This window comes from Coturnix japonica, chromosome 7, assembly GCF_001577835.2.
Source record: "Coturnix japonica isolate 7356 chromosome 7, Coturnix japonica 2.1, whole genome shotgun sequence".
Lineage (NCBI taxonomy): Eukaryota > Metazoa > Chordata > Aves > Galliformes > Phasianidae > Coturnix > Coturnix japonica.
The window spans coordinates 2,650,895-2,677,660 of record NC_029522.1 but is presented as its reverse complement, the minus strand read 5'-3'; the positions used below and the strand labels follow the sequence as shown (position 1 = coordinate 2,677,660).

At 55.7% G+C, this 26,766-nt stretch overlaps 3 protein-coding genes across 19 annotated transcripts in view; 2 read left to right on the top strand and 1 right to left on the bottom strand.

Annotated features, from left to right (window-relative positions):
• The window catches only part of COL18A1 (collagen type XVIII alpha 1 chain), a 30,354-nt gene extending 26,151 nt beyond the window's left edge, over positions 1-4,203 (top strand). For all 3 annotated transcript variants that reach the window (XM_015867691.2, XM_015867689.2, XM_015867690.2), the window contains 13 exons: positions 122-193; positions 310-343; positions 470-532; positions 605-648; positions 751-864; positions 994-1,138; positions 1,211-1,284; positions 1,363-1,491; positions 1,606-1,641; positions 1,719-1,970; positions 2,053-2,250; positions 2,434-2,549; positions 2,772-4,203. In XM_015867691.2, coding sequence (XP_015723177.1) covers positions 122-193; positions 310-343; positions 470-532; positions 605-648; positions 751-864; positions 994-1,138; positions 1,211-1,284; positions 1,363-1,491; positions 1,606-1,641; positions 1,719-1,970; positions 2,053-2,250; positions 2,434-2,549; positions 2,772-2,985 — 1,491 coding nt within the window. In that variant the 3' untranslated portion in view covers positions 2,986-4,203. The remainder of the gene's footprint in view (positions 1-121; positions 194-309; positions 344-469; positions 533-604; positions 649-750; positions 865-993; positions 1,139-1,210; positions 1,285-1,362; positions 1,492-1,605; positions 1,642-1,718; positions 1,971-2,052; positions 2,251-2,433; positions 2,550-2,771) is intronic.
• Positions 3,998-9,034, bottom strand: SLC19A1 (solute carrier family 19 member 1). 2 transcript variants are annotated; one of them, XM_015867699.2, is made up of 6 exons: positions 8,916-9,034; positions 6,573-6,862; positions 5,384-6,158; positions 5,034-5,226; positions 4,798-4,939; positions 3,998-4,717 (listed from the first exon to the last, which is right to left on the bottom strand). In XM_015867699.2, the coding sequence occupies exons 2-6, from the start codon at positions 6,789-6,791 to the stop codon at positions 4,553-4,555; spliced, it is 1,494 nt and encodes a 497-aa protein (XP_015723185.1). In that variant the 5' UTR covers positions 6,792-6,862; positions 8,916-9,034; the 3' UTR covers positions 3,998-4,552. The 2 variants fall into 2 exon arrangements, with proteins under 2 accessions (XP_015723185.1, XP_015723186.1); XM_015867700.2 differs by lacking the exon at positions 8,916-9,034 and adding an exon at positions 8,229-8,871.
• A 179-nt stretch (positions 9,035-9,213) lies between these two features.
• Positions 9,214-26,766, top strand: part of PCBP3 (poly(rC) binding protein 3) — a 47,702-nt gene continuing 30,149 nt past the window's right edge. For 11 of the 14 annotated variants that reach the window (XM_032446061.1, XM_032446055.1, XM_032446064.1 and 8 more), the window contains exons 1-3: positions 10,314-10,423; positions 17,614-17,788; positions 18,735-18,833. The gene's annotated coding sequence lies outside the window, so the exon portion shown is untranslated. Of the gene's footprint in view, positions 9,319-10,313; positions 10,424-17,613; positions 17,789-18,734; positions 18,834-26,766 lie in introns of those variants that run through there. The other 3 variants (XM_032446053.1, XM_032446065.1, XM_032446054.1) reach the window with 2 other exon arrangements.

Here is a 26,766-nt window from a genome sequence, read left to right as displayed (position 1 = left end):
AGCTGGACGTGGAGAGGGGAACAAGGGACCAAAGGGTCCTGCATCCCTTTGGCACAGGGCCCAATCCCCTTTGGGAACCTGTTGCATTGTCCAGGACCCTGATGCATCTTCTCTCCTCCAGGGTCCCCCTGGCCCTCCAGGTCCCCCTGGCCCTCCCGGGCCACCTGGCAGTGTGGTCTATGACAGTAACAATGTGAGTAGTCTGTGGTCCCCTCGGTACTTGGTGGGGTTGGAGAGGGCACCCCAGTGCTATCTGCCAGAGCTGGCACATTGGGCTGGCACCAGCAGCTGCTCTCTATGTCCATGCAGGGCTTCAGTGATGCCAGCCGTCCTGCCTTCCCGGGTAAGGGGAGTTCTGCACCCTGAGCACCTCCTGGCAGCCTGTGGACCCCAAGCAAGGGTGCCTATGTTGGAGTGGTGGCCATGGGGCCGCTCCTCTGAGATGGCATCACCCGTATGCTCCCCACAGGTTTCCACCAGTTTCCAGGTCAAAAGGGAGAGAAAGGAGATGTGGGTGCCCCGGGGCCCCCAGGTGAGTGGCACATCCCCATGGACAGAGAGACAAGTGGTGGGTGCCCTGTGTTCACACTCTGTCTCTCTCCAGGCCAGTTCCCCTATGACCTGAGCCGGTTCAGTGCCAGCCTGCGGGTAAGCTTTGCCTCATGGGGATGTCCTCAGCACATGGCCTGGCGCCATCTGGGACTGCGGGATGCACCCAACTGCTTGTCCTAAGGGCACACTGTCCCACAGGGTGACAAGGGAGAGGCAGGTCCCAAAGGAGAGAAGGGTGAACCAGGTGGCTCCGCACTCTATGGCCCCAGTGTCACTGGGCCACCGGGGCCCCAGGGCTACCCAGGTCCACCGGTGAGTACAGCACACACTGTCATGAGTACCCCCCACCCTGATGGGGAGTACCCCATTGCACAAAGGGCAGGAGGCTCTGGGTGCTGGGGCTCTGCCTTTGTTTCAGGGATGCTCTTTCACACTATCCAGGGTCCCAAAGGGGACAGCATTGTTGGACCACCAGGGCCTCCTGGACCACAGGGACCCCCTGGCATTGGCTACGAAGGGCGGCAAGGCCCCCCAGGCCCTCCTGGCCCCCCTGGGCCACCCTCTTTCCCAGGTCCCCACAGACAAGGTGAGTATCTGCCCTGTGTCTCTGCTCCCCGGCACAGGACATCACTCACCATCTCTCTCTCCTTCCACCCAGCAATCAGCATCCCTGGCCCCCCTGGACCACCAGGCCCTCCTGGGCCACCAGGCACCAGCAGGACATCCCTGGGGGTGAGCTGGGAATGGGATGGGTTGAAGATATCACTCATGTCCCCACGCTGAGGCTGAGCCCTGTCTCTGTGCCTGCAGCTACGTGCCATGCCCACGTACCAGGCGATGCTGAGTGCAGCACACGAGCTGCCTGAGGGAGGACTCATCTTCCTGGCTGACCGGCAGGAGCTCTACGTCCGCGTGCGCGGGGGCTTCCGCAGGGTGCTGGTGAGTGGGGGCAGGTGGCACTAGGATGCTCCAGCTGGGGTTTAGCATCGTCCTTCTGGGGATGCTCTTGGGGAGGGAAGAGCAGCTCTGCTCTCACACACTGTGTCCTTGCAGCTGGAGGAGCACAACCTGGTCCCCGGCTCGGCATTGGTGAGTCCCGTCCCTGTCCCTTCCATGTCCCTGTGCAGATTTGGGCAGCCCTGAGTGCTGTCTCCCGTTTGCCTCAGGACAATGAGGTATACGACAAGCTGCCTAGCATTCACTACGGAGGGGCCCAGCAACCCGTGCACCCCCTACGCAACCACAACCCACCACCCACTGCCCGGCCTTGGCGAGGGGATGAGGTGGTGGCCAACCAGCACCGCCTGCCCCAGCCACCCCTGCTGCAGCAGCACGAGCTCCTCAACAGCTACTACATCCACCGCTGGCCAGATCCAACCCCTGTGGCTGCCCACGTGCACCGGGACTTCCAGCCTGCTGTGAGTGCCACCAGTCCCTGCCCTGGGCAGGGAGATGGCATAGGGAATGACGTGTCCCTAACACTGTTCATCTCCTCTGCAGCTGCACCTGGTGGCCCTCAACACCCCACTGAGCGGTGGCATGCGTGGCATTCGTGGTGCTGACTTCCAGTGCTTCCAGCAAGCTCGGCAGGTCGGGCTGGCTGGCACCTTCCGTGCTTTCCTCTCCTCCCGCCTGCAGGACCTGTACAGCATCGTGCGCAGGGCTGACCGCACCACTGTGCCCATCGTCAACCTACAGGTATGGCCTCAGACCCTCCTGGAAGCCTTTCACTGTGGGGTGTCCCTCCAGGTGGCACCCAGAGCTGCCATGAGATTGCTTGGCAGGAATGGCGACTTCAGAGCATCCCCTGCTTGGGGCTGCTGGGAGCCGCAGGTCGAAGCTCTGGAGCTGTGATGGGCTGACCCTCATTTCTGCCCCCAGGACGAGATGCTCTTCAGTAACTGGGAGGCCCTCTTCACTGGCAGCGAGGCACCGCTGCGCGCTGGAGCCCGCATCCTCTCCTTCGATGGCCGGGACATCCTGCAGGACTCAGCATGGTGAGTGCAGGGCTGCTGTGCATGACAGGGTGCAGGATGTGGCTACTGCAGGCAGAGAGGGGACAGGGTTGGACTGGACACTGGGTGCCTCGCACTGCATCCTGTGCTGACCATCCTGAGCACCGGGTGTTGCATGCTGCATCCTGCTTTAGCCATCCTTGCAGGGAGAGTGGCTGGGGACTGGATCCCATCACAGCAGCCTCACATCCCTCTGCTTTTCAGGCCACAGAAGAGCATCTGGCACGGTTCGGATGCCAAGGGCCGTCGCCTGCCCGAGAGCTACTGTGAGGCATGGCGGACGGAGGAGCGTGGTACCAGCGGGCAGGCTTCCTCGCTGAGCTCAGGCAAGCTCCTGGAGCAGTCAGCCAGCAGCTGTCAGCACGCCTTTGTCGTCCTCTGCATTGAGAACAGCTTCATGACTGCCGCCAAAAAATGACCCTGCTCTCTGAGCACTGCACACCTCCTTGGGGAAGGTCTGATCCCCGCCACGCTCCTGCCTTCACCCCACTGGGTTTCTTCTCCCCCAGACCTAAAGCCAAAGAGTATCGCCATTGCCACTGCTCTGGCCTGGAGGGGGCTCACCCCTATCCCTGAGGATCAGGGCAGCTGTGGGCTGGCTGCCTTCTTCCTTCTGTACCTCTGGTTCCACTTCTTTTCTAACCCTTGTGTTTAACCGCTTCAGCCATACCCTTGTGTCAGCCACCTGCTCCTCCTCCCTCCTCAGATGCTCACCAGGGAGGCTGGGTGGGGAAGGATGCTCCGCAGGCAGGTTTTGGAGATGCTGTGCAGTGTCACCTGCTGGAAAACCCTGCTCGGTCCTGGACAGGAGCTCGAGGACAGCCCCAAATCCACATTGCTAGGGGTGTGGCATCTCCAGCCTACCCAAGGAGGACCCCAGCCATCCCCTCCCAGGTGAGGGACCGCCCCGTGGTGGTGGTGGGGCTCCCTAGTGCCTCGCTCCAATGCAGTCTCCGTCCTCCCCAGGTAAGACCCATCCCACCCAGCCCTGCACCTCCTCTCCATCATCTATCCCTCACTGGGCACAAGGTGAGCCCTGAGGTCTGGTCCCCATATCTGCCCCAAAGCCCCCTTCCATTTCTGCCTACTCCTGTATAGGGTCAGGCTCCCAGCCCTCTGTGTGCTCCCTGCTCCACGTGCTTTCTTTCAAGCACAGCTCAGTTGGGACCGAGGGGGTGCATAGGGCAGTGGGGCAGCCCCATAGCCAGGGCAGGAGTGGGGTGGCTCAGCATGCCCTTGGCATGTGTTTACGTGTGTTTGCGTGTGTGCATGTTGACCACATGTGGTACCTAGGCCAGACACTGCCAGCCCCGCTGGGCCACCGCTATTGTGCCCCAGGGGCCAAGGCAGAGCAAAGACAGTTTGTATTGGTGTGGGCATATCCAAGGTGCTAAAAACAAAACAAAAAAAAGAAGGAAAAAAAAAAAAGATAAATCTGTAACTAGCTTTTTATTATTTTATGGAAATCATTACCATAAAAGCTGTGCGAGTCACACGGCCTCTATTTCTTACAGTCTACTGTATTTTGTGTAATTAATGCAATTTAAAGCCTGTGGATCTTTATATTTTTTTTGTCAGTTGTGTCCCATAAACCATTTTCTAAAGGCACTGAATAAAGAAACGTTATCCTCTTGTAGCCTGGCTCCATGCAGCTCTGCAGGACGACGGGGGTGCCCCTTGCATGGTACCCTTTGGTGCTGCCATGGGCTTCCTGCCTCTGCTGGGGTATGTTTGGGCCCCAAGTAGGGGGTGGAAGGATGACCCTCAGGGCTGGGTGCTAGCTGTGTACTGCCAGCATCTTGCTGTGCACCCCGGTCACGGGGTGGAAGGGGCAGAAAGCTCAGCACCATCAGAAGGGTGGGAGGTGGAAACATATGCTGGCGGTGACACTCATTGGTTGAGCCATGCCCAAGGTTGACTGAGCCATGCCAAAGGAGCCTGTCCATCCATCCGTCCTGCTATCCTGCCTCACTGGGTGCTGGCACTCAGGCTTGCACAGTAGCTGCCTCAGGGCTCTTCTCCTGCACCTGCCCCTCAATGGGGATCAGCTCTGGTGGCTGCGCATGGCGGCTGTGTCGGATGACCACCACCGTGGCCATCAGCAGGTAGACCAGTGCCAGCAGTGAAAAGTAGCCAAAGTAGACATAGAACTGCAAGAGAGTGGTTCAGCAGCCAGCCCCACACTACTACGGGAACCCTCCCTCCTTGGTGCTCCCCAGTCCCGTCCTACCTGGGGGTGCACAGAGAGGCCCAAGCCCCTCTTGTCAGCCACAATGATGGTGATGACGGTCTTCAGCACGGTGCCAAAGAACGTGTTGACCCCGAAGACGAGGGCGCAGAGCTCTTTGGATAAGGAGGTAGCTATCTGGAAACTGCGAGATGAGGAGGGTGGTGAGCACCAGCCCCACTACCACCCCACACACACACCCCAAAGCCCTCCCAATGAGGGGTCGGAGTACCACACACATGGCAATGGGAACCAGAAACTGATAGGAGCCACGGAAGAGGACATAGGCCATGTAGCAGAGCCAGATGTTTCCGGTGGTGTTCATGAGTAGCAGCAGCCCTGCTTGTATGGCTGTCACCACCCCAATCACCAGCGCTGACCACAGTGCCCAGCGGATCTTCAAGTAGCCAGCCGCGAAGGAGGCGATGGCTCCTGCACAAGGAGACACGAGGGACACCATCAACACTTCACCATCACAACATGCAGCTCCGCCATGTCCTCAAAGCCCACTGACACCACCCCACACAAAGCATCATGAAGACCCTGTCCCCAGGGCACGCAACGGGATGAGGATGTCCCAGACACGTACCCAGCAGCGTGGAGGCGGCGTCCACCCCACCATTGTACACCCGCTGGTTGTCCCTGGCCGGGTAGATGTCGTTCCAGAGGATCTGCACGTAGTACAGTACCAGGTAGTAGCCAGCTGAATTGAAGATCCACCAGAAGGACCAGAGCTGGAGCCGGGGCTGCTTGGCCACCGTGCACACCTCCCGCAGCATGCGGCACAGCACGGCTTGACGCCAGCCCCCCATCACCTTCCCACCGTCTGCCTTGTCCCCGCTGTCCATCTTGTCCCCACCAGCCATCTTATCCAGCTCAGTGGGTGAGGCACCATTGCAGGCCACCTCGGCCCTGTTGAAGAAGAGGCTGCGCTTGGGCCGTTCCAGGAAGAGGGTGAGGAGCAGGCCGAAGGTGACGAAGCCCAACGAGATGTAGTTGAGGGTGAGGAAGCGAACGCTGCCAAGTGTGACACAGAGCTGCCCCAGCACCGAGCTGGTGAAGACGCCCAGGAGGACGGAGGAGCGGGAGTAGCTGGCCATGCGCTGGTAGCGGGACGGGGCTACAAGGGAGAAGATGTAGGAGGAGTAGGCGATACGTGCAGCCATGGTGATGCCGTAGAAAAACTCCATCAGCTGCATGGCCAAAACGGAGGTGCCCAGCACCAGTAGAAGCCAGATGGAGATGTGGCTCAGGCTCTGCAGCACCAGCACTGGCTTGTAGCGCAGGTAGTCCGTCAGCAGGAAGATGGGCACCAGCACCACCATGTAGGAGTACGTCAGCACCGGCGTGATCTCATTAGTCACCTGCCATGTGTGGGAGAAGGCTGAGTGCTCCCCAGCCCAGGGAGGAATTTGGCCCCGCAAGCTTGGCCCAGCTGAGCCCTGACCCCCTCCTGCGCTGGGAACGCGGCGTTCCCATGGAGGCTGGGAGCAGGGTCAGCAGTGCTTAGCAGGGGGCATCCTGCCTAACCCTCTCGCTGCCGGCAGCCCCAGCCATGCACTCCCTGCTTCCCCATCCCCAATAGCACAAAGCAAGCTCAGCCTTCTATCCCACCAAGAACCCCCTGCCCCCGACAGCAGCTTCCAGGCATGTGGGGGACAGCAGCTACCAAACCCCATGCTGCCTGGTGCTGGCACCCATGATGGGAGGTGCACAGTTCAAGCCCTAATGCCAGTGGCTGAAAGTGATGCGCCAGAGCGGAGGTACACACGTCTCACCTCCACCCGTGTGAAGTTCTTGGATCCCAGCAGGTAGGGTGTGATGAAGCTCTCCCCAGGCCGGATCTGTGTCATGAAGCCATAGAAGCACAGGTAGAAGACCTGCAGCTTCCAGCGCTGCTCCGGAGCTGTCTCCACGGGCGGCTTCTTGCCCTCGTCCCGTTGGGGCATGGCGACAGCACTGTGCTGGGGCAGGGGCTCACGCCTGGGCACTGTCATCTACGCGGGTGCCGTTGTGCTGGGCTGCTGTGCTTTGGCTGCCGGTGCTCCCCAGCGCATCGCTGCAGCTTCTGGGGAGAGAGCAGCATTTGGCACGGCATCAATCTCCTCCGTAACGGCAACACAAATAAACCACAAACTTCTCTCCCCAGGAGATGTTCTTGCAACAATGCGAGCCCACTGAGATCAAAAAGAGCTTTATTTTGCCAAAGGGGGCCCTCTGTTTCAGGCAGTGTTTTCAAAGCATAGCTCAAGATCCTATGGATGCACCGTGGTGGGGCTGTCCATCCCCACACCCACCTCACTGCCACCTGTTTTAAAGGCAGGGGAGTTTTACCCCCTCCCCAAAGCAAAGCTGCCCTTTGAGTGCATTTTCCCAGCAGCTGATCCATGGGGATTTTAGAGAACCCAACGATAGGGACATTACCCAAAGCTGTGCTGGAGTGCTCAAGCAGCAGCAACCAGGGAGGGAAGTGCCCTGAACTGTCACGAGGTTCATGGTCTGCTGAAGGATTAATGTCCAAATCCCTGAACTTGGCACCGGGAGGCCTGATTAGCAGTCATGGGATGGGATGGGGAAGGCAGAGACCCCTGATGAGCACATAGGCTTTCAGAAAGGACTTCCAGGAGCTGCTTTTCTGCCTATGCTGTCGTGTAATAGACCTCGTCCTGTTTAGTATCTTTACTAATTGTCTGGACAAGGAGATGGAGTGCACCATCAGTAAGATTCTGGATGACATCAAGCTGTTGGGAAGCATTGATCTGCATGGGGGTACGAAGGCCCTACAGAGGGATCTGGACAGGCCGATGGAATGAGCTTCAACAAGACTGAGTGTCAGGTCCTGCATTTTGGTCACATGCATCGCTACAGGAGAAGGGTCTGGAGCACAAGTCTGATGGGGAACAGCTGAAGGTTGTTCAGTGTGGAGAAGAGGAAGCTCAAGAGAGACCTTATTACTCTCTACAGCTGCCTGAAAGGAGGCTGTGGTGAGGTGGGGGTTGGCCTCTAACTGTGATAGAGCAAGATGGAATAGCCTTAAGCTGGGCAAGGAGAGGTTCGGGCTGGACAGCAGGAACAGGCTGCCCAGGGAGTCACAATCCCTGCACGAGTTCAAGAAATGTGGAGATGTGGCACTGAGGGACATGGTGGGATGGGTTGGTGGTTGGACTAGATGATCTTAGAGGTCTTTTCCACCTTCTACAATTGATTCTGCATCCCCATGCAGAAATCCCTTCACTCCATCCCATGCAACCCCACAGCTGCCAACGACCACATCCCCAAAGCTTCCCCTGCCCACATCTGCCTTCCCAGAAGGCAGGCACAAAACAGAGTAAGGAAAGGGGTCCGCAGCTCACCGGAGGAATGAAGCTCCCTCCCCTCCCCACCGTCGCAGCGAACTCCCCCCGCCCCGCCGTCCTCTCAGCTCTCCTCCCTACCCCGCAGTGTTCTCCACGCTCCACGTGTGCGCGCACGAATCCGTGCCACCGGGACCAAGGTCTACGAACCCCGTGACCCGTTCAGCGCGGCTCCTCGGCGCCGTTCCAAGCCCTATCCCCAAATAACCGCAAGTTCACGGTCAGCGCAGACCCGCGAGGACTCGTCCCTATGGAGGGGTCCCTCCACCGGGCTGTCAAACGGCTGCCCTATGGAAATACCCGTAGGGCTTTCGTATGGGGCTCCGGGCGAGACCCAGGCACGCGTGAGGAGGGCAGAGCGGTGGCTGTGACCTTGCGGAAGGGCCGCGGGCGGCCGAGAGAAGGCACAGCGACCCGCACAGCGACCCGCACAGCCCGGCCCGGCTGCGGGGCTGCCGTCCCACGGCGAGAGCGCGTGGTTCTGTGCGGACACGCTTCGGGGGCAGCGGTGGGAAGGGGCCCAGCGAGCAAAGAGGGAGGATGCACGACCAACTGGAGTAACCCCACCACAAAGTACACCCCAGAAATACACCGCCTGAGGGGCATCTCTGCCTCAGATCCCCGCAGCCGAGGGACGGGCGCGCATGGGATGCACGTAGGAGAGGAGTGGGGTGCGGGGTGCCGGGACCCCCGCACGGCCGCATCCCTCGCATCCTCGGTACCGCGGCTCCCTGCATCCCAGTGTCCCCCCCCGGTGCCCGGCCGTACCTGCGCGGGGGCGGGCATAGGGACGCGGACAGCCCCGCTGCCGCAGAAGCGGAATGAAGAGGAAGAGGAGGAGGGCGAAAATGTTAGGGGGGAAGAGCCGGGGAGACCCGGGAAATGTAGTCCCATGTGCGCGGGGGGAAGGAGACTACAGCCCCCACAGTGCTGCGGGAGGAAGGAAGAGGAGGAGACAGAGCAAAAGGACGAGGGGGAGGGACGCGCCGCCCGGGCGCCAGCCGCGTGTCTTCATCGTCGTGCCGCCCCTTAGAGCTCTGCCTGCGGATCCTCCCGCTGGGTGCTCCGTGTGTCCCCTCCGGGGTCCATGCCGAGCCTTAGGAGCTGCGCACCTCTCCAGGCTCCTCGGAGCCCATCTGCAGGTGGCGGTGGTGTCCCGCCGCGTAGAGATGTATGTTCCCGCTGCTCCCCCCCTCCTGTTCCCCCCAGGATCGATGGGGGGATATTTTCGATGTCACGGCGATGATCTCCATACGCTATAAATAGCTCAGAAACGGGTATTAACCACGAGTGCTCCGCCCCCTCCCCCTGCCCGCAGCGTGGGCCGGGCTGCGTGTCCACCTCCGCCCCCAGCAGTCACTGTGCCAGAAGCAACTCGACCCGACAGCGCTCGGCTGCTCCATGAAATATTCATAGCCCCGCGCCCGTCTGGCAGGGGTCCCAGCCCGGGCCTTTCTGCGCCCCAGCACCGCACAGCGCGCAGGCCCTGCGGGCAAACCTCTGTTTCCCCTGCTGTAGGGACGTCCCATCCACCGCCACAAGCCTGTATTTATTTTGCTTCTATATTTTTCCACCTTATCTCAAACAGTCGGAGGTGTTTGTTCGGGTGCGGGACACCGCGGCTGGATACCGCCTGAGTGCGCACAGGTTTTGCCGGGGGATGCTCGTTTTGTCCCCTTCCTTTTAAAGAGATGAGAGAGGCCCGGCGGGGTCGTTGCTTATTCATAGGGGTCAGGACCCTCCCTTACGTCCTGCAGCATCTCGGTGCGCACTCGGGGTGTTTGCCCCCGCTGGGACCCCCAGCAGCACATCCCGACCCCACACCCCAGCAGCGGCGTCTCGGTGCCAACGCGCTGCCACCGCCCGCTGCAGCCGCCGGCCGAACGTTCCCACTCGGGACGGCGCACCCCAAATCGCACCGCCGGGCTGTGGCAGGGGTCAGCGCCTCCCCAAAAGCCAAGGGCTGTCACCCCGCGGTGCTGCCGGTGGCGGTCCCCAGGTGCTGCGGCGGCAGCGGGAGGATGAGGGTGAGGATGAGGATGGGGTGGGCTCAGCTCGGCGGGGTGGGCAGGGCCTGCGGGGCCGGGCAGGGCGCACAGCTCCGGCTGCCGCCGCCTCGGAGCCAGCCCCGCCGCGCCCTGCCGCCTCCCCCTCCGCCCCCGGCCTCCCCTCCCCGCTCTGCCCCTCTCCTCCCTCCCCGACCCCCTGCCCCTGCCCCTGCCCCGTCCTTCCGCGCCTCTCCAGAGCCCGTCCGTCCGTCCGTCCATCAGAGGCAGGTAGGATTTTTCTTTCCCTGGACTTTGTTCTTTTTGGGAGGGTCCGGCCGCGTTCCCCCCGTTGAGGCAGGGTGGGAGGGAGAGGCAGCCCCCAGGGCTGCTCCCGCCCAGCTGTGCCTCTCCCGGGGCTGTGCCATCTCCTGCGCTGCTAGGGATTTTGTGTCCCTGTTCCCATCCCGGGATGGGATCCCATCCCTTCTTGGATGATGACAGCAAGCCCTAGAGCACTGCCCCCGCATCCCCATCCCCAAGCTGCACGGATGGGAGCAGCTCAGGCCCTGAGATGAGCGGTGGCAAGGATGTTGCATGGGTGGGTTTGGCCCTAGGCACTGCCTTTGGGGTGCGAGCCCCTGTAGGGTCCTGCATGCGCCATGTACCGGGTCACTGGTGGTGTCTGAGCCCTTATCTCTGGCCCTCCTAGCACCCACCAAGCAAACTCGTGGCTGCACCCACAGCCAGGTGAATGTGCCCCCAGCCTCAGTGCCCACAGATGAAGGAGGCCCTTGTACTTTGGAGTCCGTGTCTCCAAGCATTTGGACATCCTGATTCCTCCCATGGCTGCTGTGCTGCGGAGCGTCCCCACCCTGGCACGGATGTTGCATGGCCCCCCGGGAATGGTGCAGAGCGCTGTGTTGCAGTACATCCCCTCTGCCCTGGGTTGGGCAGGTGTTCCCTAGAGAGTGAGCAGCAGCACCCCATGCAGAGCTGTGCCTGCTTGTAGCCCTAGGGATGGGAGGTGAGGAATCTCATCCATGCTTTCGAGGATTGTTTCCATTGCAGCCTTTGGGCGGATGTGATTGGGAAACCCACACCCAACTTGTTTTCATATTGTGAAGGTGCAGCTCTGCTGCATGATGCAAAGCAGTCCCTAGCAGGTGCCAAAACCCGTGCCACTGGAGTGGGTTGGAAGATGCTCAGCTCTCAGGGCTGTGTTGGGGGTCTCCAGCCCAGATCTGTCTGGTGGCTGAGCGTGGGACTCCAGCTTCTGTCTCTGGGCTGTGCGAAGGATGTGGGAGAGCATGGGCATATTTTGGAGCTGAAGCTCCCACCAGTGCAATGGCTGTGCCCTCATTGCTGTGCTGCAGCACCGCCGTGTGTGGATCCCCGTGCTGGCCCTGCAGGGAGCTACGGGTGGGGAACCAAAGCGCATTCTCCTCCCTTCCGTTCCCTCACAGAGATTCCCACGATCATCTTTGTGACCACAAATAGATGCTCTCATCCCTCTCTTTTATCACAGAAAAACTGCTCCTTTAAGCGTCCCCAAGGAGCCAGCTGTGTGTGTCACCTCCCCAAGGTGGCAGAGTGTCCTTGCCTCGGTCCCCACCACCCCATGGCCATATGGCCAGGATGCAGGCAGCCCCAGTGGCCAGTAGAGCTGGCGGTGACAGCATCTTGGAGTTGTTACCTCCCTGGAAGAGGTTAAGCCTGGAGCCAGGCTCTGGTGTCCTGCTGATAGCTGTTTTGCGTCTGGGTGCGGTAAAAGCTTTTACGCCTTGGCTGGGTTTCAAGGGCAGAGGCTGGAGGATGACTCACACTCCCCAGCTGCCAAGGAGCAAACCTGTGCTGCTGACTTCTGCCAGCACAAGGTGATGGCTTCCTGAAAATATACACGCCTGCTGCATTTAGGGGTGTAGCAACTATCCCTCCTGCAGGTGGGAGGGATTCCTCCCTCGGGAATGACGGCAGCTTTCATCCTTCTACCGGCTGTGCCGCAGACCTTCCCATGCCACCACACCATGCAATGCTAGGGCCCATCACCAGGGGTAAGCAGAGAACATAGGGGGGACTGATGGGCTGCCGGGATGCTGCTCCATGCCTGTCCTGGTGATACTGATGATGTCTTAATGGGAAGTGGATTGATTGATGGCAAGGTCCTCGCTGCCACTGCACTGCTGGGCTTGAACCTGGACAGCTTTAAAGTGTTACAGAGCCAGTCCAGCCCATCACGCTCCCAGAATGGCCAAGGTGAGGGCTTTGGGAAGTGGTAGAAGAATGAATTGGATGAAGAATGGATGTGAACAATTTCTGGAAGAATTTGTAGAAGGATCTGGAGAATGCCCGTGGGGGCACGGAGCACAAAAGGCTGGCTCTGCTGGAGAAGAAAACAGACTGAGATTTCAGAAAGGGAGGGAAGGACCGAAGCTCTCATCTGTCCCTAATAACCGGAAAGGGACGGATAAGCTTCGGCTCCGGCGCAGCGAGGCTGCTCGGCGGTGCGGGGTTGCCACCTAGTGCTGCCACTGGCGTCAGCAGGGTTGACATCTGGCTGGATGATGGGCTGAGATAACATGGGAGCTGCCCACGTTACCTGCATCTCTGCAGCCTGAAGGAGATGTGTTCTAAACCAAAATTTGCCTCTTTTTATGTGTTTTGTGGACAATTCCTCTCATTCAGCTTCGTGCCAGCATCCCTGTGCTCAGGATTTGCTTGGACTCAATTATCTTAGAGGTCTTTTCCAACCTAAAAGATTCTGTGATTCCATGAATTGCCACAGAGCTTTGAGTTTTCAGTGTGAAACGATTCCAGCTGGCCACAGCCTGCCATCACCCTGCTCAGAGCAGGACTCAGAGACGTCCAGAGGTTCTCACAGCCTGAGTTACCCCATGGCTCTGTTTTATGTCCAAACACAGGAGCAGTTCACTGCTTAAAGGCATGAAGGCAACATTTTGGGGAGCTGTAGGGAAAAGAGCCCAGAGCACGACTGGAACAAAGCCATTGTCTGGGAAGGTGCTATTCCATAGGGCCACAGTGTTCGGTGACTGCTGCACACAACACACCTTGAGTCAGGCAGACAGCTTGGGAAGCCGCAGTGCCAACAGCAAGCAGGCACACTGCTGACATTCCTGACATCTGTCAGCTCTGGGGAGGATGCATCTGCTTTGGATGCTTTGTGGCTCAGAGGGCAGGCTGCAGCTCCAAGGCGGGGAGGGAGGAGCAGTGTGTTAAATGTCCCAGCCAAGCTATATGGAGATGGTACCTTCTGCTATACTCAGTGCTGGGATCATCCCTGTCCCCCGAGCCAGGGCAACACGAGTGACTGAGGGATGAGAAGCACAGATTTGATGGCAGTGGTCCTCACATGACCACTCATCTCCTGCTCCATCCCTCTCCCATGGTATGGCACCATGTGTGGGCTCAGCTCCAGGGGTCTGGCTCCCAAACAAGCAACAGAAGCAGCAGAAAGAATGGAAGGCAAAACAAAAGCAGAAGCTCCAAGGAAGGATCTGAATTTGCTTTTGGTTCACATTCTCTGAAACCACTGCTGGCCTGATATGGGAGGAGGAGGCGAAACATCGAGCATCCCCCTTGTCAACTGCTTTGTCCTCTAAAAGATTACTTCCCTTCCCTGGCTTATAGGGATTTATGGCTGCTCCATCTGCTCCAGCACATTGGGGCCATCAGTGCTGGGGAGGGGTCTGGTGGCTGTCCCCACACCAGGGTTTGCCCCACGGCTTTGCACCACACACTGGCTGCAAGCAGGCACCTTTCTGCAGCAACCCCACCAGCAGGAGCACAATGATATCGTGAGGTGCATTACAAAGAGCACGGACAGCAGGTCAAGGGTGGTGATCTGCTCTGATCTGCCCATCTGCTCTGCTCTGGTGAGGCCACATGTAGAATACTGTGTCCAGTTCTGAGCTCCCCAGTTCAAGACAGACTGGGAACTGCTGGAGAGAGCTTAGCAGTGGACCACAAAGATGGTCAGGGCATGGAGCATCTCCTGGGTGAGGACAGGCTGTGGGAGCTGGGGCTGTCCAGCCTGGAGAAAGCTGCCGAGACAGGCTGTGGAGTCCTCTCCTCTGGAGATATCTAAAGTCACATGGATGCTTTCTGTGTGACCTGCTTTAGAGAAGCTGCTTTAGCAGCATGTTGGGCTGGGGGATCTCCAGAGCTCTCTTCCAGCACTTATGACTCAGTGATTCTGTGACAGTGCGGCTCCTGGGACGCTGCTCCCACCCTGACCTCATGTGCGGCCTTACATGATTTCCTGCACCTTGTGGCTTTTATTTTTATGGTTTTTTTTTCCCCGAAGATTTCCATCAGAGCTCTGCATTTTACATTTTTGTTAACCCTGAGGATGCTCGTAGCTGCTGGGGTGTGTGTGGGGGGGTGTTCTCAGGGAGGTAGCTGCCTAATAAAACCCCCTTGGCCTTGGAGGAAGGAATGGGCAGTTGGGAGGAAAGCATCCTCTGCATGAGGGCAAGAAATGGGCTTGGTAGGCAGACCCATGGTGCCTGGCAGGGCTCTGGGGGATAAATCGGGAGTTGTCTGGCTCATAAGTGCTTTTAGAGCTGTTTGTTTCTGGAGGTGAAGGCTCTCCCCTCTCCCGCTCCATCACTCCTGTCTCGTCACCAGGCACTGGTGAAGGTGGTGGGTAGCACAGAGGCTGGAGGTAAGCTGGAGGAGAGTTTGTGACAAGTGGGCTTGCTGGATTTATAGAGACTGACTGAACTGGGTTTGTGGAAGCGTCGGGGGGGGGTGGTGGTGGTGACGGGTGCTGCTGGGGCTGCACCATCCCACTCCCACGTGCTGCAGCACTGATACGCTGCAGGGGGATGTAGGACATGGGAGCCCAGAGCAGGTCAGCACACCACTGCTCCCGGCACCTCTCCCCACACCAGTGCATTTCAGCAGGTGCAGGGCTGTACTGGGTTGTGAGGATGCACCCAGCGGGGCTGCACTTGGGAAGCAGCGGTTTCACTTCCCACTTGGTTACAAAGCAAAACATTTCAAAGAAGGGAGCTCCAGGTGATGAGATGTGCCACCCCATCCTATTTCCCAGGTGCTGTCCCCCTGCCTTTGCCCCCTTCCACCAGGAGCGTGGATGGAGGCCACCAGGTGTCAGCTGGGAAGCTTTCTACCTTCCCCTCTTCTTCCCAAATGGACAATGTCTCTGCTCATTAGGCACCTGCCCAGGGGGCAGATGTCAGCTCAGCTCATGTAGCTCATGGCTTTTCTCAGCTCATCGCTGCTGCAGCTCTGACGGCTCTGGAGCGCTCAGTTCTGATCACATCAGGCAACGGCTGCCTCCCTGCCCGCCCTGCCTGCCCCGCAGCCAAGACGCTCACCTTCCTCCCGCACCCCCACCTCCCTTCCCGAGGAGCAGGGCTTCCAAGGAGGCTTCATTAAGGGACTGGAGAATAATGGGCACCATTGGCACGCATGCGCTCACATCTTCATTCCTCGCTGGGCAGCGCCTGGGAGGAGAAGCCATCTCTGCAGCCTGCCAGCTGAGGCTAATGCGTCCCGACAGCTTGTTCACTGGGACATTAAAATCATTGCCTCTGTCTGTGTAAAACACACAGAGAGTTAGATGATGGGAACACAGGTCAGGGGAGGATCGTTCTCTCCCTTTTGCAATCAGCGGTGCCACTGGGAAGCCAAACAGCAGAACACAGCAGATTTCCCCAGTGCTGCTGCGTCCCACCCAATGCAGGTCCCCACTGACACACAGTAGGACCAGCCCACTGTGGGAATGTGTTACAGCTCAGGTGTTGGGGTGTTGGGGAGAGCACTGCAACCCCACTAGGCCACTCCCTGCCAGCTACACACTGCCTTTTTTTCAAGGGCTTTAGTTTCCCTGGGATCTGCAGCAAAGTATGAGCCTCCCTTTGACCCCATGCTCAAAAGACAAACCAAACAGGCAGCAGGAGAAGTGCAAAGTGCCCACAGGTGAAGAGAAGCTAACATCAAGCTTGTCTGGCTGGTTTTGCTCAGGGCACCTGTGCAGGCAGCTTGTGTTAGTCTTTAAATAGTGGTGCTTGTTTTGTGTGCTTGTAGTTGGCAGAAGAGACAGTCTGGGTGCTATGGTCATGGTCATGGTCATGGTCATGGTCATGGTCATGGTCATGGTCATGGTCATGGTCATGGTCATGGTCATGGTCATGGTCATGGTCATGGTCATACCTGTTGGTATTTGGGGCTGTGCAGAGGAGCTACTTCTGCATTTTCAGCCATGATTAGGTTTAGTAATAGGGAGAGTCTCGGCTGGGTCCCTTAAAATCCCTTTTTGCCCAAGCAGCTTCCTTTTGGCACATGTCTGTAAAAGGTTTCCTATGTGTGCTGATGGGTGGGCCAGAAGTAGCCCACCCATGGCTGAGCAGACAGGCAGGGCAGTGTGTGAGCTAGTATGTTCTGTATGCCATGAGGCTGATGGGGAGTGGTGGCACTCAGCCTTGGCCAAGATCTTCAGCACATAAGTGGCATCAAGCAAGGAAATGATGCTACCGAGCTGGTATTGATTGCATCCTCAAGGTGCTTTCACCTGGGAGCAATAGGTGTGCTTTGTTGGGATCAGACAAGCAAACATCACGGATTCCCTGATCTCTTTCTCATTGCGCCATTGAGTTTTACACAGGGGCTTTTAGCCAACATGGAGAGAGGATTTGGGAGGTAATGGTGAAGTTCTACAAGCAGACAAAAAATCACTCGTCTATAAGCAGCCTTTTAATACAACCACTGACTTGCATTGTCCACAGATGATCCAGATCCTGCCGTGGCTGGGTCCTTGTTGTGCTTGGCAGTGTATGGGCAGAAGGGTTGTGGTGCATGTAATAAGAAGCAGAGCTTTTGGAAGATGGACCAATATTTGATTAAGAAATCTGCTGACAAGGTCATTAGTGATGCATTTCCTTGATTCTCGGGCTTGGGATAAGCTAAAAACTGGGATCTGGAGGACAAATAAAGCTTTCCTTCTATGTCAGTTCTCAGCAGACTTTTCCCCATAAATGCTTAGAAGAGCCTTCCAATATGTGCTGTAAATGTTTACAGGGGAAACATACAAGAGCTAAGTAGCAGTATTCTCAGAAACAGGCTCCTCTCCTCACATCTGTATCGCAAAGTGTTCCTTGCACCCCTTCTTCCTTGCAGAATTTGAGCCCCTCAGCTCATGTGCACTTTGGTGGTGAACTGGAGCTGTGCTAGGGGATGATATTGGGCAGTGGTGAAACCCCGAGCATCAACATACTGGTCATGGACAGGCCCTGGCTCTGTCCAGAGCTTCACCTTTCTGCACCATCAGCTGGTCAGGAGCTGACGTTGCAGAAGAACAGCTGTGGTGTGGGGTTTGTAGAAGGGTATGGCTTATAACCAAGAGTGAATGTCTGGGAGGTGGGGATATGACCTACCTGGGAGTTTGACATAGAGCAGCATCTGAGCTTCATTGTTTTTTGGGGTTTTTTTCTTCTCAGGGGTGACCAGCAAAACAAAAACCTGCCAAGGACCCCCTGCTTGAGGCTGTTTTATTCCAGCTGCCAGGAGGATGCTCCCATTGGTTCCCAGAGTGCTGAGGTGTCACGCCCTCTTCCAGTTCTCCCCCTGCTGCCTGTGCTGCTGACCTCAGCCCTCTGCCCCTGGCCCCTAAAGGTGAGTCTCACTCCACTACTGTTCCTTGTAGGGCTTTGCTTGTGTTTTCCTTCCTTTCCTTTGTTTTGGTGATTTATTTTGATCTTTTTTTTTCCCCCCTGTCTTCTGGGAGCCCATGGGAAAAGGATGCTACCATCTTACCATATATAAACCATTGTACTTCTCATTGGCCTTGGAGGGCAGGGATGCTGTCCAGAGACCGATCTGGATACTTGCAAAGAATCCACTTGCAAAGCAGGAGCTGCCCCAGTGTGTTTGGAGCAGCGATCAGCAGGAACCACAGCTCACCCATCCTGCTGCTCAAAGAGTATTTTGGGCAATAGAGAGGTTTTCCTGCCCTCTGGCACTCAGCTTATTAACTACTCCGGCTGCTTGATTGATTGTATTGACGGGTAATGCATGCCCCAGTTAACTTATTGGGAGCAGCAACAAAAATAAAGCAATAAAAATAACCCTGTGCCCATGTCACCAAAACGTGTAGGAATGTTGCCATTGCTGAAGCAGAGCCATGACCCCCATGGGGCAGATCACAACCTCACTGCTGGGCTCTGGCTAAGACCCTGCCCCTCCATTCCACCCTTCTGATGGCTCTGGTTGGTGGCTGCTGGGGCAGGACCTCCCCAAACCTGAATCTTGAGGAATGTATTCCCATAAACATGGCAGTGCTCCCAGGTGTTGTGTTGCAACCTTTAGATGGGTCTTGTGAAGAAAGAGGAGGGGGGAATGACCCAAAGCATACTTTATTTCTCAGTGAAGTTGGATTTCCCCAGTGTTTCAAAGCAACTCCAGCAGAGCATCTCTCTAGCACAGGCCCAGCTCTGCCAGCAGGGACCCCCAATATGGAAGGGAACATGGGACTTACAGGGACCATTCCACCTCCAGCAAGGGAACTGGGGCTGAGGGACGTTGGGAAAGACCAGGAATCAACCTTCAGCCCTATACCCAGCTCTGCAGGCTCCTGCTCTGCGCTCAGCATGCCCCTCCCTGGTGGACCCCAACCCTCTGAGGAGTCGCTCTGGAGCTCAAGGCCAGCCTGCAGGGAGAGGTAAGGCAAGCCTGGCCCCTCTCCAGCTCCCATCACCTCTGCCCCTGTCACACTTGGTCACTCACCTTCTGCCGTGCTGGTCACAGGGGTCCTATGGAACCAGCAAAAGAGCGAAGCTGGGCAGAGCAGAGATGGGGTCATGTTCATCAGCCTCTCTGCTTTTGTTACTAAAATAGATCTGCTGTGGCCTGAGGCTGTCGTGCCGTCCCAGGCATTGACTATCACATAATGGAAGGCAGGGCAACATTTTCCATTAGCGAGGAGGAGTATGTGCAATTCTTGGTGAGAAGATGGCCCTGCTAAGCAGGAATGTTATAGTGACTGGCAAACCCAGCTCTCTTCCTTCCCATCAAACAGCTCTATGGTTCTATGAGGCGGGACCAAGGTCACGGTGCCACGGTTGGAGCTGGTGTGCATACATCTCCTGGGGTGTCTGCTGTCATGGGCTGCAGCTGTGTGTGCTGCACGCAGCCTATTGCAAACACATCCATCTGAAGTGGGATTGGGGAGGGGAGTTTCCAGAGGCTCGGAGGCCATATGCTCAGGGAAGGATGTGCTTTGGGGAGCAGTGAGGAAGGCTCTGCTGGCAGCCCCCAAACCCTGTGAGTCTCAGGGAAGGGCTCCCTCTGAGGAAAACCAGGGCATGTCCTTGCTGGAGGACTGCGTGTCTGATGAAGGACCACAACCCCAAACTGTCTTCCCACAAGCTCTCATGACCCTGCTCTGTCTGGCATGCGCGTTTTATCCCCTGGCTTAAGTGAAGATGTTTTTCTGCAGTAAGTGGTTATTAAAGCTCCATTTGGATGAACATTGTGACATCTCGCAGCTCCCATCTCCTTCAGGCAGGTCTCCAGCCTGCTTCCTCTGCCTTCCCACGCTCCCTGACAGAAGTGCCAGCCCCTCTCCCAGTGCTGCATCCCTGCCCTCTGCTGTGTCCCCAGACACGATAGGAGCCTGGTGCCTAGATCTATGCATTTGCAGCTCCTGTCCCCAAAGGCAAGGCAAAGCGTGCTTTCTTTTAAATACTGACACTTCCTCATGGCTGCATCTTGGACATCTCACCCCATGGCACCCATTGAGACACCAGGTTAGAGCTTGGGGATATTTGTCCATGTATCCTTGAGCGTGCCTGCAATGCCCTTCCTCCATCCTTTACATTCAGAGGTGATGCAGTGGATGCCTATGCTATAGCAAAACTGTGTGTACAGGGGAAACCTGAAAAAGGACTTTTTGAGGGGATCGGTTGGCCTTGGGAAATGGCTGCTGTTCCATCTCAGACCCAGGTAGTGTTAGCTCCAGGGCAGGTAAAGTGCTTGCATTGCATGTCCATGCTGGCACAAGGCTGACCAACAGCTAACGATTTCCCAGTTTGACCCTTCTGCTTAATCTGAACTTGAAGGTGAACAGGAGGAGCTAACATCATCGATCCGGGCTGCGGCTGATCAGCGCTGTGCCCCTCTCCCACTGCATTTTCCCTGCCTCCCCTTCACGCCTTTCAAAAGCCATCCGTCAGAACGGGGTGGCGTGGCACTGTGCGGCTGACCTTGCTGGGGGACAGGGGGACAGTATGCAGGCGCCTGCTCTGCCCACACTGCTGGGCACAAGGCTATGGGGTGCCTGAGGCTAAGAGGGGCAATGCCCACGTCCTGCTCCATTGGGGAATAAAACATAAACCTGAGCATAGATTGGAAACCTTGAACTTACTGTTGTTAATGCACAGAAACCTCTTTTTTTGTTTTTTTTTTTGTTTTTTTTTTTTGTTTGTTTTTTTGGTTTTTTGTTTGTTTTTTTTTTTTTTCTGTCTTCCCTTAGCATCTTCCATGCTTTAGCCATGGATTTCCTGCAGCTGAAAACAACAAACCATTTTAATCTACGTACTGCTTGTTCTGATCTTTTAATCCAGCTTGCTTTCTATCAGCAGAGCGGCCTAAAATCATTTCTCTGCCTGCCCCTATTATATAATTATTCAGCAGATTACTCAGGGGCCAGATGTGGCTGGGCACTGCTCTGAACGGTTGAGGGGCTGCGGAGGAGCACTGCAGGGTTGGGAGGGAGGGGAAGTGTTGAGCCGACTGCACTGGGTTGAGTCCTTTGCATTCAAGCATGCAATAGCAAGCAGGGTTGTCCCTTGGCTCATGTTTGTTGAAAGAAAAAGCCCCATAGTCCGGTTGGAGAAGTGTGGCCTCCAACTTGGGGAGGATCTCACTGCGCTTCTGTGGGGTATTTTATGGCTGTATTTCTGTCTCTGATCTCACTGAGGTGTTATCTACATCTTGAGAAGGAATGGGACGTGTGGATGGTGCTGCCTGTGCAGAACTGCCTGGCATCTCTGTGTAGAGCACTGGGTGGGGAGCAGCCTGGGTGAAGGACCAGCAGTTGGGGGCAATGTCGTGGGGACACTGAGATGACATGGTTTCATCATCCAAGCCTGATCTCAGCCAGCTTTCAAGGAGCCTTAGATGTTTACCTTAGATAACAAAGTCTGGAGCCCTTGGGTAATGGGGTGGTTTGGGATGGCTGCCTTGCAGAAGCAAAATCATTACAACTGATGCCAAAGGAAGATTTGCCCAAGGGCTTCCAATTTGCAGGGATAATGAAAAAGCGAATCTGATGAAATACCTTTTAGGTGTAGGATCCTATATGCATAGGAAGGCGTAGCTGAAGGATTTGCCAAGAGGGGATGGTGTTGCCAGCAAATGCAGCTGCTGACTGGTTTAACTATGAGCTTGAGCCCATAGGAAGAACAACAGGATGTCCTGAGCTCCAGGAATTCCTTTTCTCCTTAGCATCCTAACTCCATTGGGCTGGTACAGAAGAACTGTATTTGTCTTAAACACAAGAAATCCAAAAGCTAGAGGCAAAATCACTCAGAATTAAGCAGCAAGCTCCTTCATCTACTTCTGAGCTCACGTTCCCTTTGGAGCCTGAACATGCAGGACCACCAGAACTGGTAGTTGAGGGGAGAAAGCCAGGGTTGATGCTTAGCCTGTGGACCACAGCTGGCTTGGATATGATTGGGATGTTTTTTTTGGATTGAGCAGGTGTTCATGGAGGTGACTTTGACATGCCCTTTGTGCCTGGCTTAGCCATGCAGTTTTGGGAACAGATGGTGCCCAACTTGGAGCATGCTGCACTCCATTTACAAGACACCAGACATCTTGGTCCTTCTTCCATATCAGCTTTTTCAGCTGCTCCTCTACCTCCAAGGTAGGGGATCCATTGGCTCCTGGAGCGGTTGGTTGATAGTAGGGTACTGGTGGATGTGAACAGCCCAATTACGTGAGAGGTCCAAAGCAGTGTGGGGACATGAGATGGTCTTTGTTTGGCCATGCAGTGCTTACAGTGCATCCCCTTCCTTGGAGACCCAGGGAGAGGGTGTACAGTTGAGATCTGGGGTCTGCAGTCAGTGTTCCAGCCGGGTCCCTCCATCACTGCTGCCTGCTGCAAGCTGGCTGTTCTAACTCAGCTGGCGCCAGCAGCTAAATGTGTGCTGCTGAACACGCTCCTCCCTCCCACAGGCTCCATCCCTGGCTGATACCCTGGCCAAATGGCTCTAAATTTCCCCACGTACAGAGCCCCAGCACTCATTTCCTAGCAGAGCTCTTTCCCCTTCATGTTGATAGCATTGGCTGGTTTGTTCTCATCGCCTCGAGGCAACCCGATTTGCTCAGTGGCCTTTAAAAAAAATGATGGGAAAAAAAGAAAAATAGATCAGAGCCCACTGAAATGACAAAAACATCAGTGATGGGTGCATCCCCCTTTACAGCAGACCAAGGGATCTGGGAGAAAATAGGTCACGTGCTCTCCATCCCATGCCACGTGGTTGCCGTACCAGGGCCAATGAGGTTTGGAGCCCTGCGCGCTGTGCAGCAAAAGATCACTGGGATTTTTTTCCCCATAGCATTTTTCATCCTTTCCAAACGTGAAAAGAGTGGCCATCTGCGCAGACCCCGTCACGCGAAATCGGTACGAAAGCGGCTCTTTGGGGAAGGTAAGAAGATTTACAAGGTTGTGTTGGTGGAAGACCACCTGCCGCGCACAACTTCTCCTACAGATGAAAACTGAGGAGGTGATCCGAGATATGGTTTAGTAGCTTAGTGCTGGTAGTGGTGGTGGTAGGATGGTTGGACTAGATGATCTTTAGGTCCTTTCCAACCGTGTGATTCTATGATTAGCGAAGAGTTGGGAAGTGAGTTGGATACGGGGCTCCAGCAGGGGCTAAAAGAGCTCTGAACACTTAAGAGCCTTCCTAAGTGCATGTCTTGAGTAGGGAAAATAGAAGTCCATGTTGAACAGAGGTGGGACTGTGGGAGCAGTAGGTAGTGAGCTCCAATGAATGGCTGCTCCTCCAACTATCTGGGCTTGCGGAATTGCCATTCTTTGCTGTAGTTTGGGTTTTATACAAATAAAGAGCATCTTTACTTGCATATCATAGCTAATGCTAACAAGCAGCGGGTCGGGAAGCGCCCAGCTCCGCATTAGCTGGGATATCCATCTGTTATGGATTTGTGTGGGCAGTGCTGCTGGTGGACGTGTGTGCAGGGTGGGGGCAGCCAGAATCACATCTACCCAAAGAAACGGGGGCTAGAATAACATCGGTGCTCACCACACTTGGGTCTGTCCGTGCAATAGAAGCCCCAAGCCTATTGAATTGGATTTTTGCGTTTTGGTGGAGTTTCCATTAATTTTTGCTCTCGCGCTGAGGAAATGGGTAGAAACTTAATGTGGGGAGGGGAATGCTTTCTATAATGGTTCTCCTTCTGTTCTTTGGTAACCATTTTCCCCGTGGTCGATGCATTTTCTGATGCCGTCGCTGTATTTCGTCTCCAGTGGTGTTTTATTTGGTTGAAACGTTTCTTTGTGAGTATAAGATTGAGTTATTAGTTTTGAAGGTTAGAGAAGGCTGAAATGCTCTTGAAACCAATCCCGGGATATCACATCCTTATTATAAAGGGAAAATATTCTCAGATATATTTGTCTTGTAATCTGAGTTTTCTGGGATCGTTTTAATGGGAGCCACATTAGAGAAACCCATTTTATTATTGGGGGAGTCACGTCTGGCTCAAAATAAACCAAAAACAGTGGATGAAGGGCATTGTGTTTAGGTTTCCATAAAATGATTGACCTTTGCTTTGGCAGATGCAAAGGCAGATGCTATAGCTTGTATTTTGATACAGAAACCAATCCCTGAGAAGTCGTTGTTTTACATCAAATTCAGGCTTTCATCTTCAATTCCAAAATAATTTGGTTGTATTTTTGAAGCTCTTAATCTCAGTTCTTCCCTCTCTCTTAAGGATTAATTTGTGCAAACGTTTGTAGTATTTCCGGATATAAAGGCACATTTTGATGTCTTTCCTCTAGGCTAATAAATATCAGAGGTGTTATTTTAATCTAGTTGGATTGAAGGACGTTTGTTTCTGAAGAAAACAGACCATTGGGGGGAGGAGAGGGGGAAATACTGATCAGGATGAAGGAGGAACAAAAGAAGTATTTTTGGGGAGCGGGGTTTGCTGCAGGGAAGGGGAGGTAGGTACCATGTCTGTGGGTCTCCCAGTGCATGAGAATGAGCCCCAGCCCACCGCCAGCCCTGGAGGAGAGCACTCTCCATCGCTGCAACACGCTCTTCTGCTTCTCGCTCATTGCACCCATTCAGGTGCTGTGGCTGTGCACGCACATACAACTGTCTTAATTTATTTTATTCAGGCTTTGCTTATGTGAGTAAATGATGTCAGAGCACCAGACCTGCTCCTCTGGGGCCAGATTTAGGGACAGGGGTGGTAATGGCCCCCTCCCCACAGCCCTGGTCCCATGTTCAGCATGCGTACAGGTTTCTTCCTCGGTGTGCTTGGCTGCGTGTTTGGACCCGAGGTTATAGAGGACCTACCACAGGGAGAAGGAGAGAGGGAAGCATGGCTCTCCTTGATCGTAATCGAGGCTGAGGTTTAGCTGAAGTGAAAACAGATCAGGAGTGACAGTTTTGGAGCCTGCTGTCAGGGTCTGAGCATGGCGCGGCAGCAATCCACCCCCAGCCGCCCAGGGCCACCCTCCTACTCTTCTTCCTCCTCCTCCTCCTCCTCACCGGTGAGCATGGGACAGGGTCACCTGCCTGACTCCATCCATGGGGCATCTCATGCCTGGGGTTGGTGGCACAGCCACTGATGTTGTTGCATGCCACCCCTGCTTGCATGCCCAGAGGCCAGAGTGTCTCTGGCCAAGGTGATTGACATGGGTTTGGGTTTGCGGAGAGCCAGTGGCATGGAGGAGCAACACATGCAGAGCTCTAGGTCCAGCCCCACAGTCAAAATAACACACGCCTTGCCTGTCTCGACCTGCAGTGTCCTGTCTGCCCTCGTGCGCTCCAGGTCAGTCTGTCCATCCAGCAGAGCCTGGACAGACCCCTCCAGGGCAGCCCTCGTGCTGCAAGCCTCATCCCTATTTCCAGGGATTAGAGAGAGAAATGGGGCTGGGATGAGATGAGGCAGGAGATTGCTGCGCTCGCAGTATGAAGGGATTTGTGGGCTGCCCCCAGATCAGGAGATTGAAAATGGAGGGAAATTATTGGGATGATGCTGCCTGGGATTAAAGCCAGTCTAGCCAGAGGCAGTCTCCTACAGAGGGGGGTTGTGGATGGGCTGCAGGATGCCTGCTGCTCTGCAAGCATTGTCTTCTGCTGCAGAAGACACAGTGGAAGTGGTGCACCCTATCCTCAGCACTCTGGGATGCCTGGAATTGCATGCAGTGTGGTGGACTGAGGTGGGGAGAAGGGGACAGGAATGGAAAGCCACCTCCTTGGTGGCTCCTTGTCCAGCAAGACAAAGGTGCCCCTTGTGTTCTGCTGGGAACCCCAGAGGTGCTCTCCTCTCAGCCGTCCCTGCAAGCAGAAGGATGCTGGGAGCGTGCTTGGAGCTCTTTACAGAGCTGTGCCCTCTGATTTCCTAGCTGCAGGACAATCTGTGTGTCCTCTGAGGGCTGCAAAGCCCCATGTGGCCCCTCCTCCTTGGTGAGCACTCGTCATGGACCTCCGGCCATGAGTGTCCTCTTCTGGGTGTCCTTTGGCCTTCCCCTGAAAAATGGTGTGTAAGAGATGTGTCCCAATAGCATTGCAGGGCATGTGTGCTTACAAGCATCGCTCTGAATGTAACCACTAAAAAATGATGTTCTGTGCTGATTTCTGCTTGATGGAGCATAGGCATGGGGAGATCTTTTTCCATTGATGATGAATGTCGATTATATCATCTACAGGACAGTGTGATCTGGTGTCAGGCTCAAGGTAGCATAAGGTGGTAGAGGGACCCTCTGGGATGGGTGAGGTGGGTGGACCACCAGGCAGCCTAGTCACAACATCTCCTCACTCTGTTTCTTTAACAAGGCTAAATTGGGTGCATCCCCGCAACTGACTGACCCCGGGCACAGCACGTGGCTGTCCTGCTGTGAGGAAGCTGTTCTCCAGCACTAAGCCCAGATCTCCTTTGCTGCATTTAAGACCCTGTGTAATGACCTGTCTCTTGTGGTCCTGCAGACCTTGGTTCCTCTGGCCCTTTCTTCAGTCCCCCACAGGGTTGCTCTCTGCTGGCTGGATCTCCCATGAAGACCCATCTCATTATTCCTGGCTTTCTTTTGCAGATCCCAAGCTTTCACGTTGAGCTGTTACTCCCAGCCCTTTTTGGGTGGGTGAGGAGCTCTTCCTCCATGCCTAAACTACACAGAGCCAAGTTCAGTACTTACCCTTCCTGAATCATCTCTTTTCTCCCCATTGCCAAGCTCTGTTTGGCTCCTTGTCCTGCTCTCAGCTATACTAACTCCCCTAACCAGGCTTTTCACCTGGCACTTTAACAGGAGAGCCTCTGATACATGCTCTTTGAGCACTGAGAGGGTTTCCCAGCCATCTCCAAACAGTTTCCTTTACCCTGGGCTTCCCTGGCTCTTTCAGGAA

What these genes read in the sequence shown, in the direction of transcription:
- SLC19A1 (XM_015867699.2), bottom strand. Translation starts at nt 6,791, where the DNA reads ATGACAGTGCCCAGGCGTGAGCCCCTGCCCCAGCACAGTGCTGTCGCC. An exon ending in CGCCGCCTCCACGCTGCTGG is followed by an intron (nt 5,227 to 5,383) that starts GTACGTGTCTGG and finishes CTCCTTGTGCAG; the next exon opens with GAGCCATCGCCTCCTTCGCG. An exon ending in GCCTCTCTGTGCACCCCCAG is followed by an intron (nt 4,718 to 4,797) that starts GTAGGACGGGAC and finishes ACTCTCTTGCAG; the next exon opens with TTCTATGTCTACTTTGGCTA.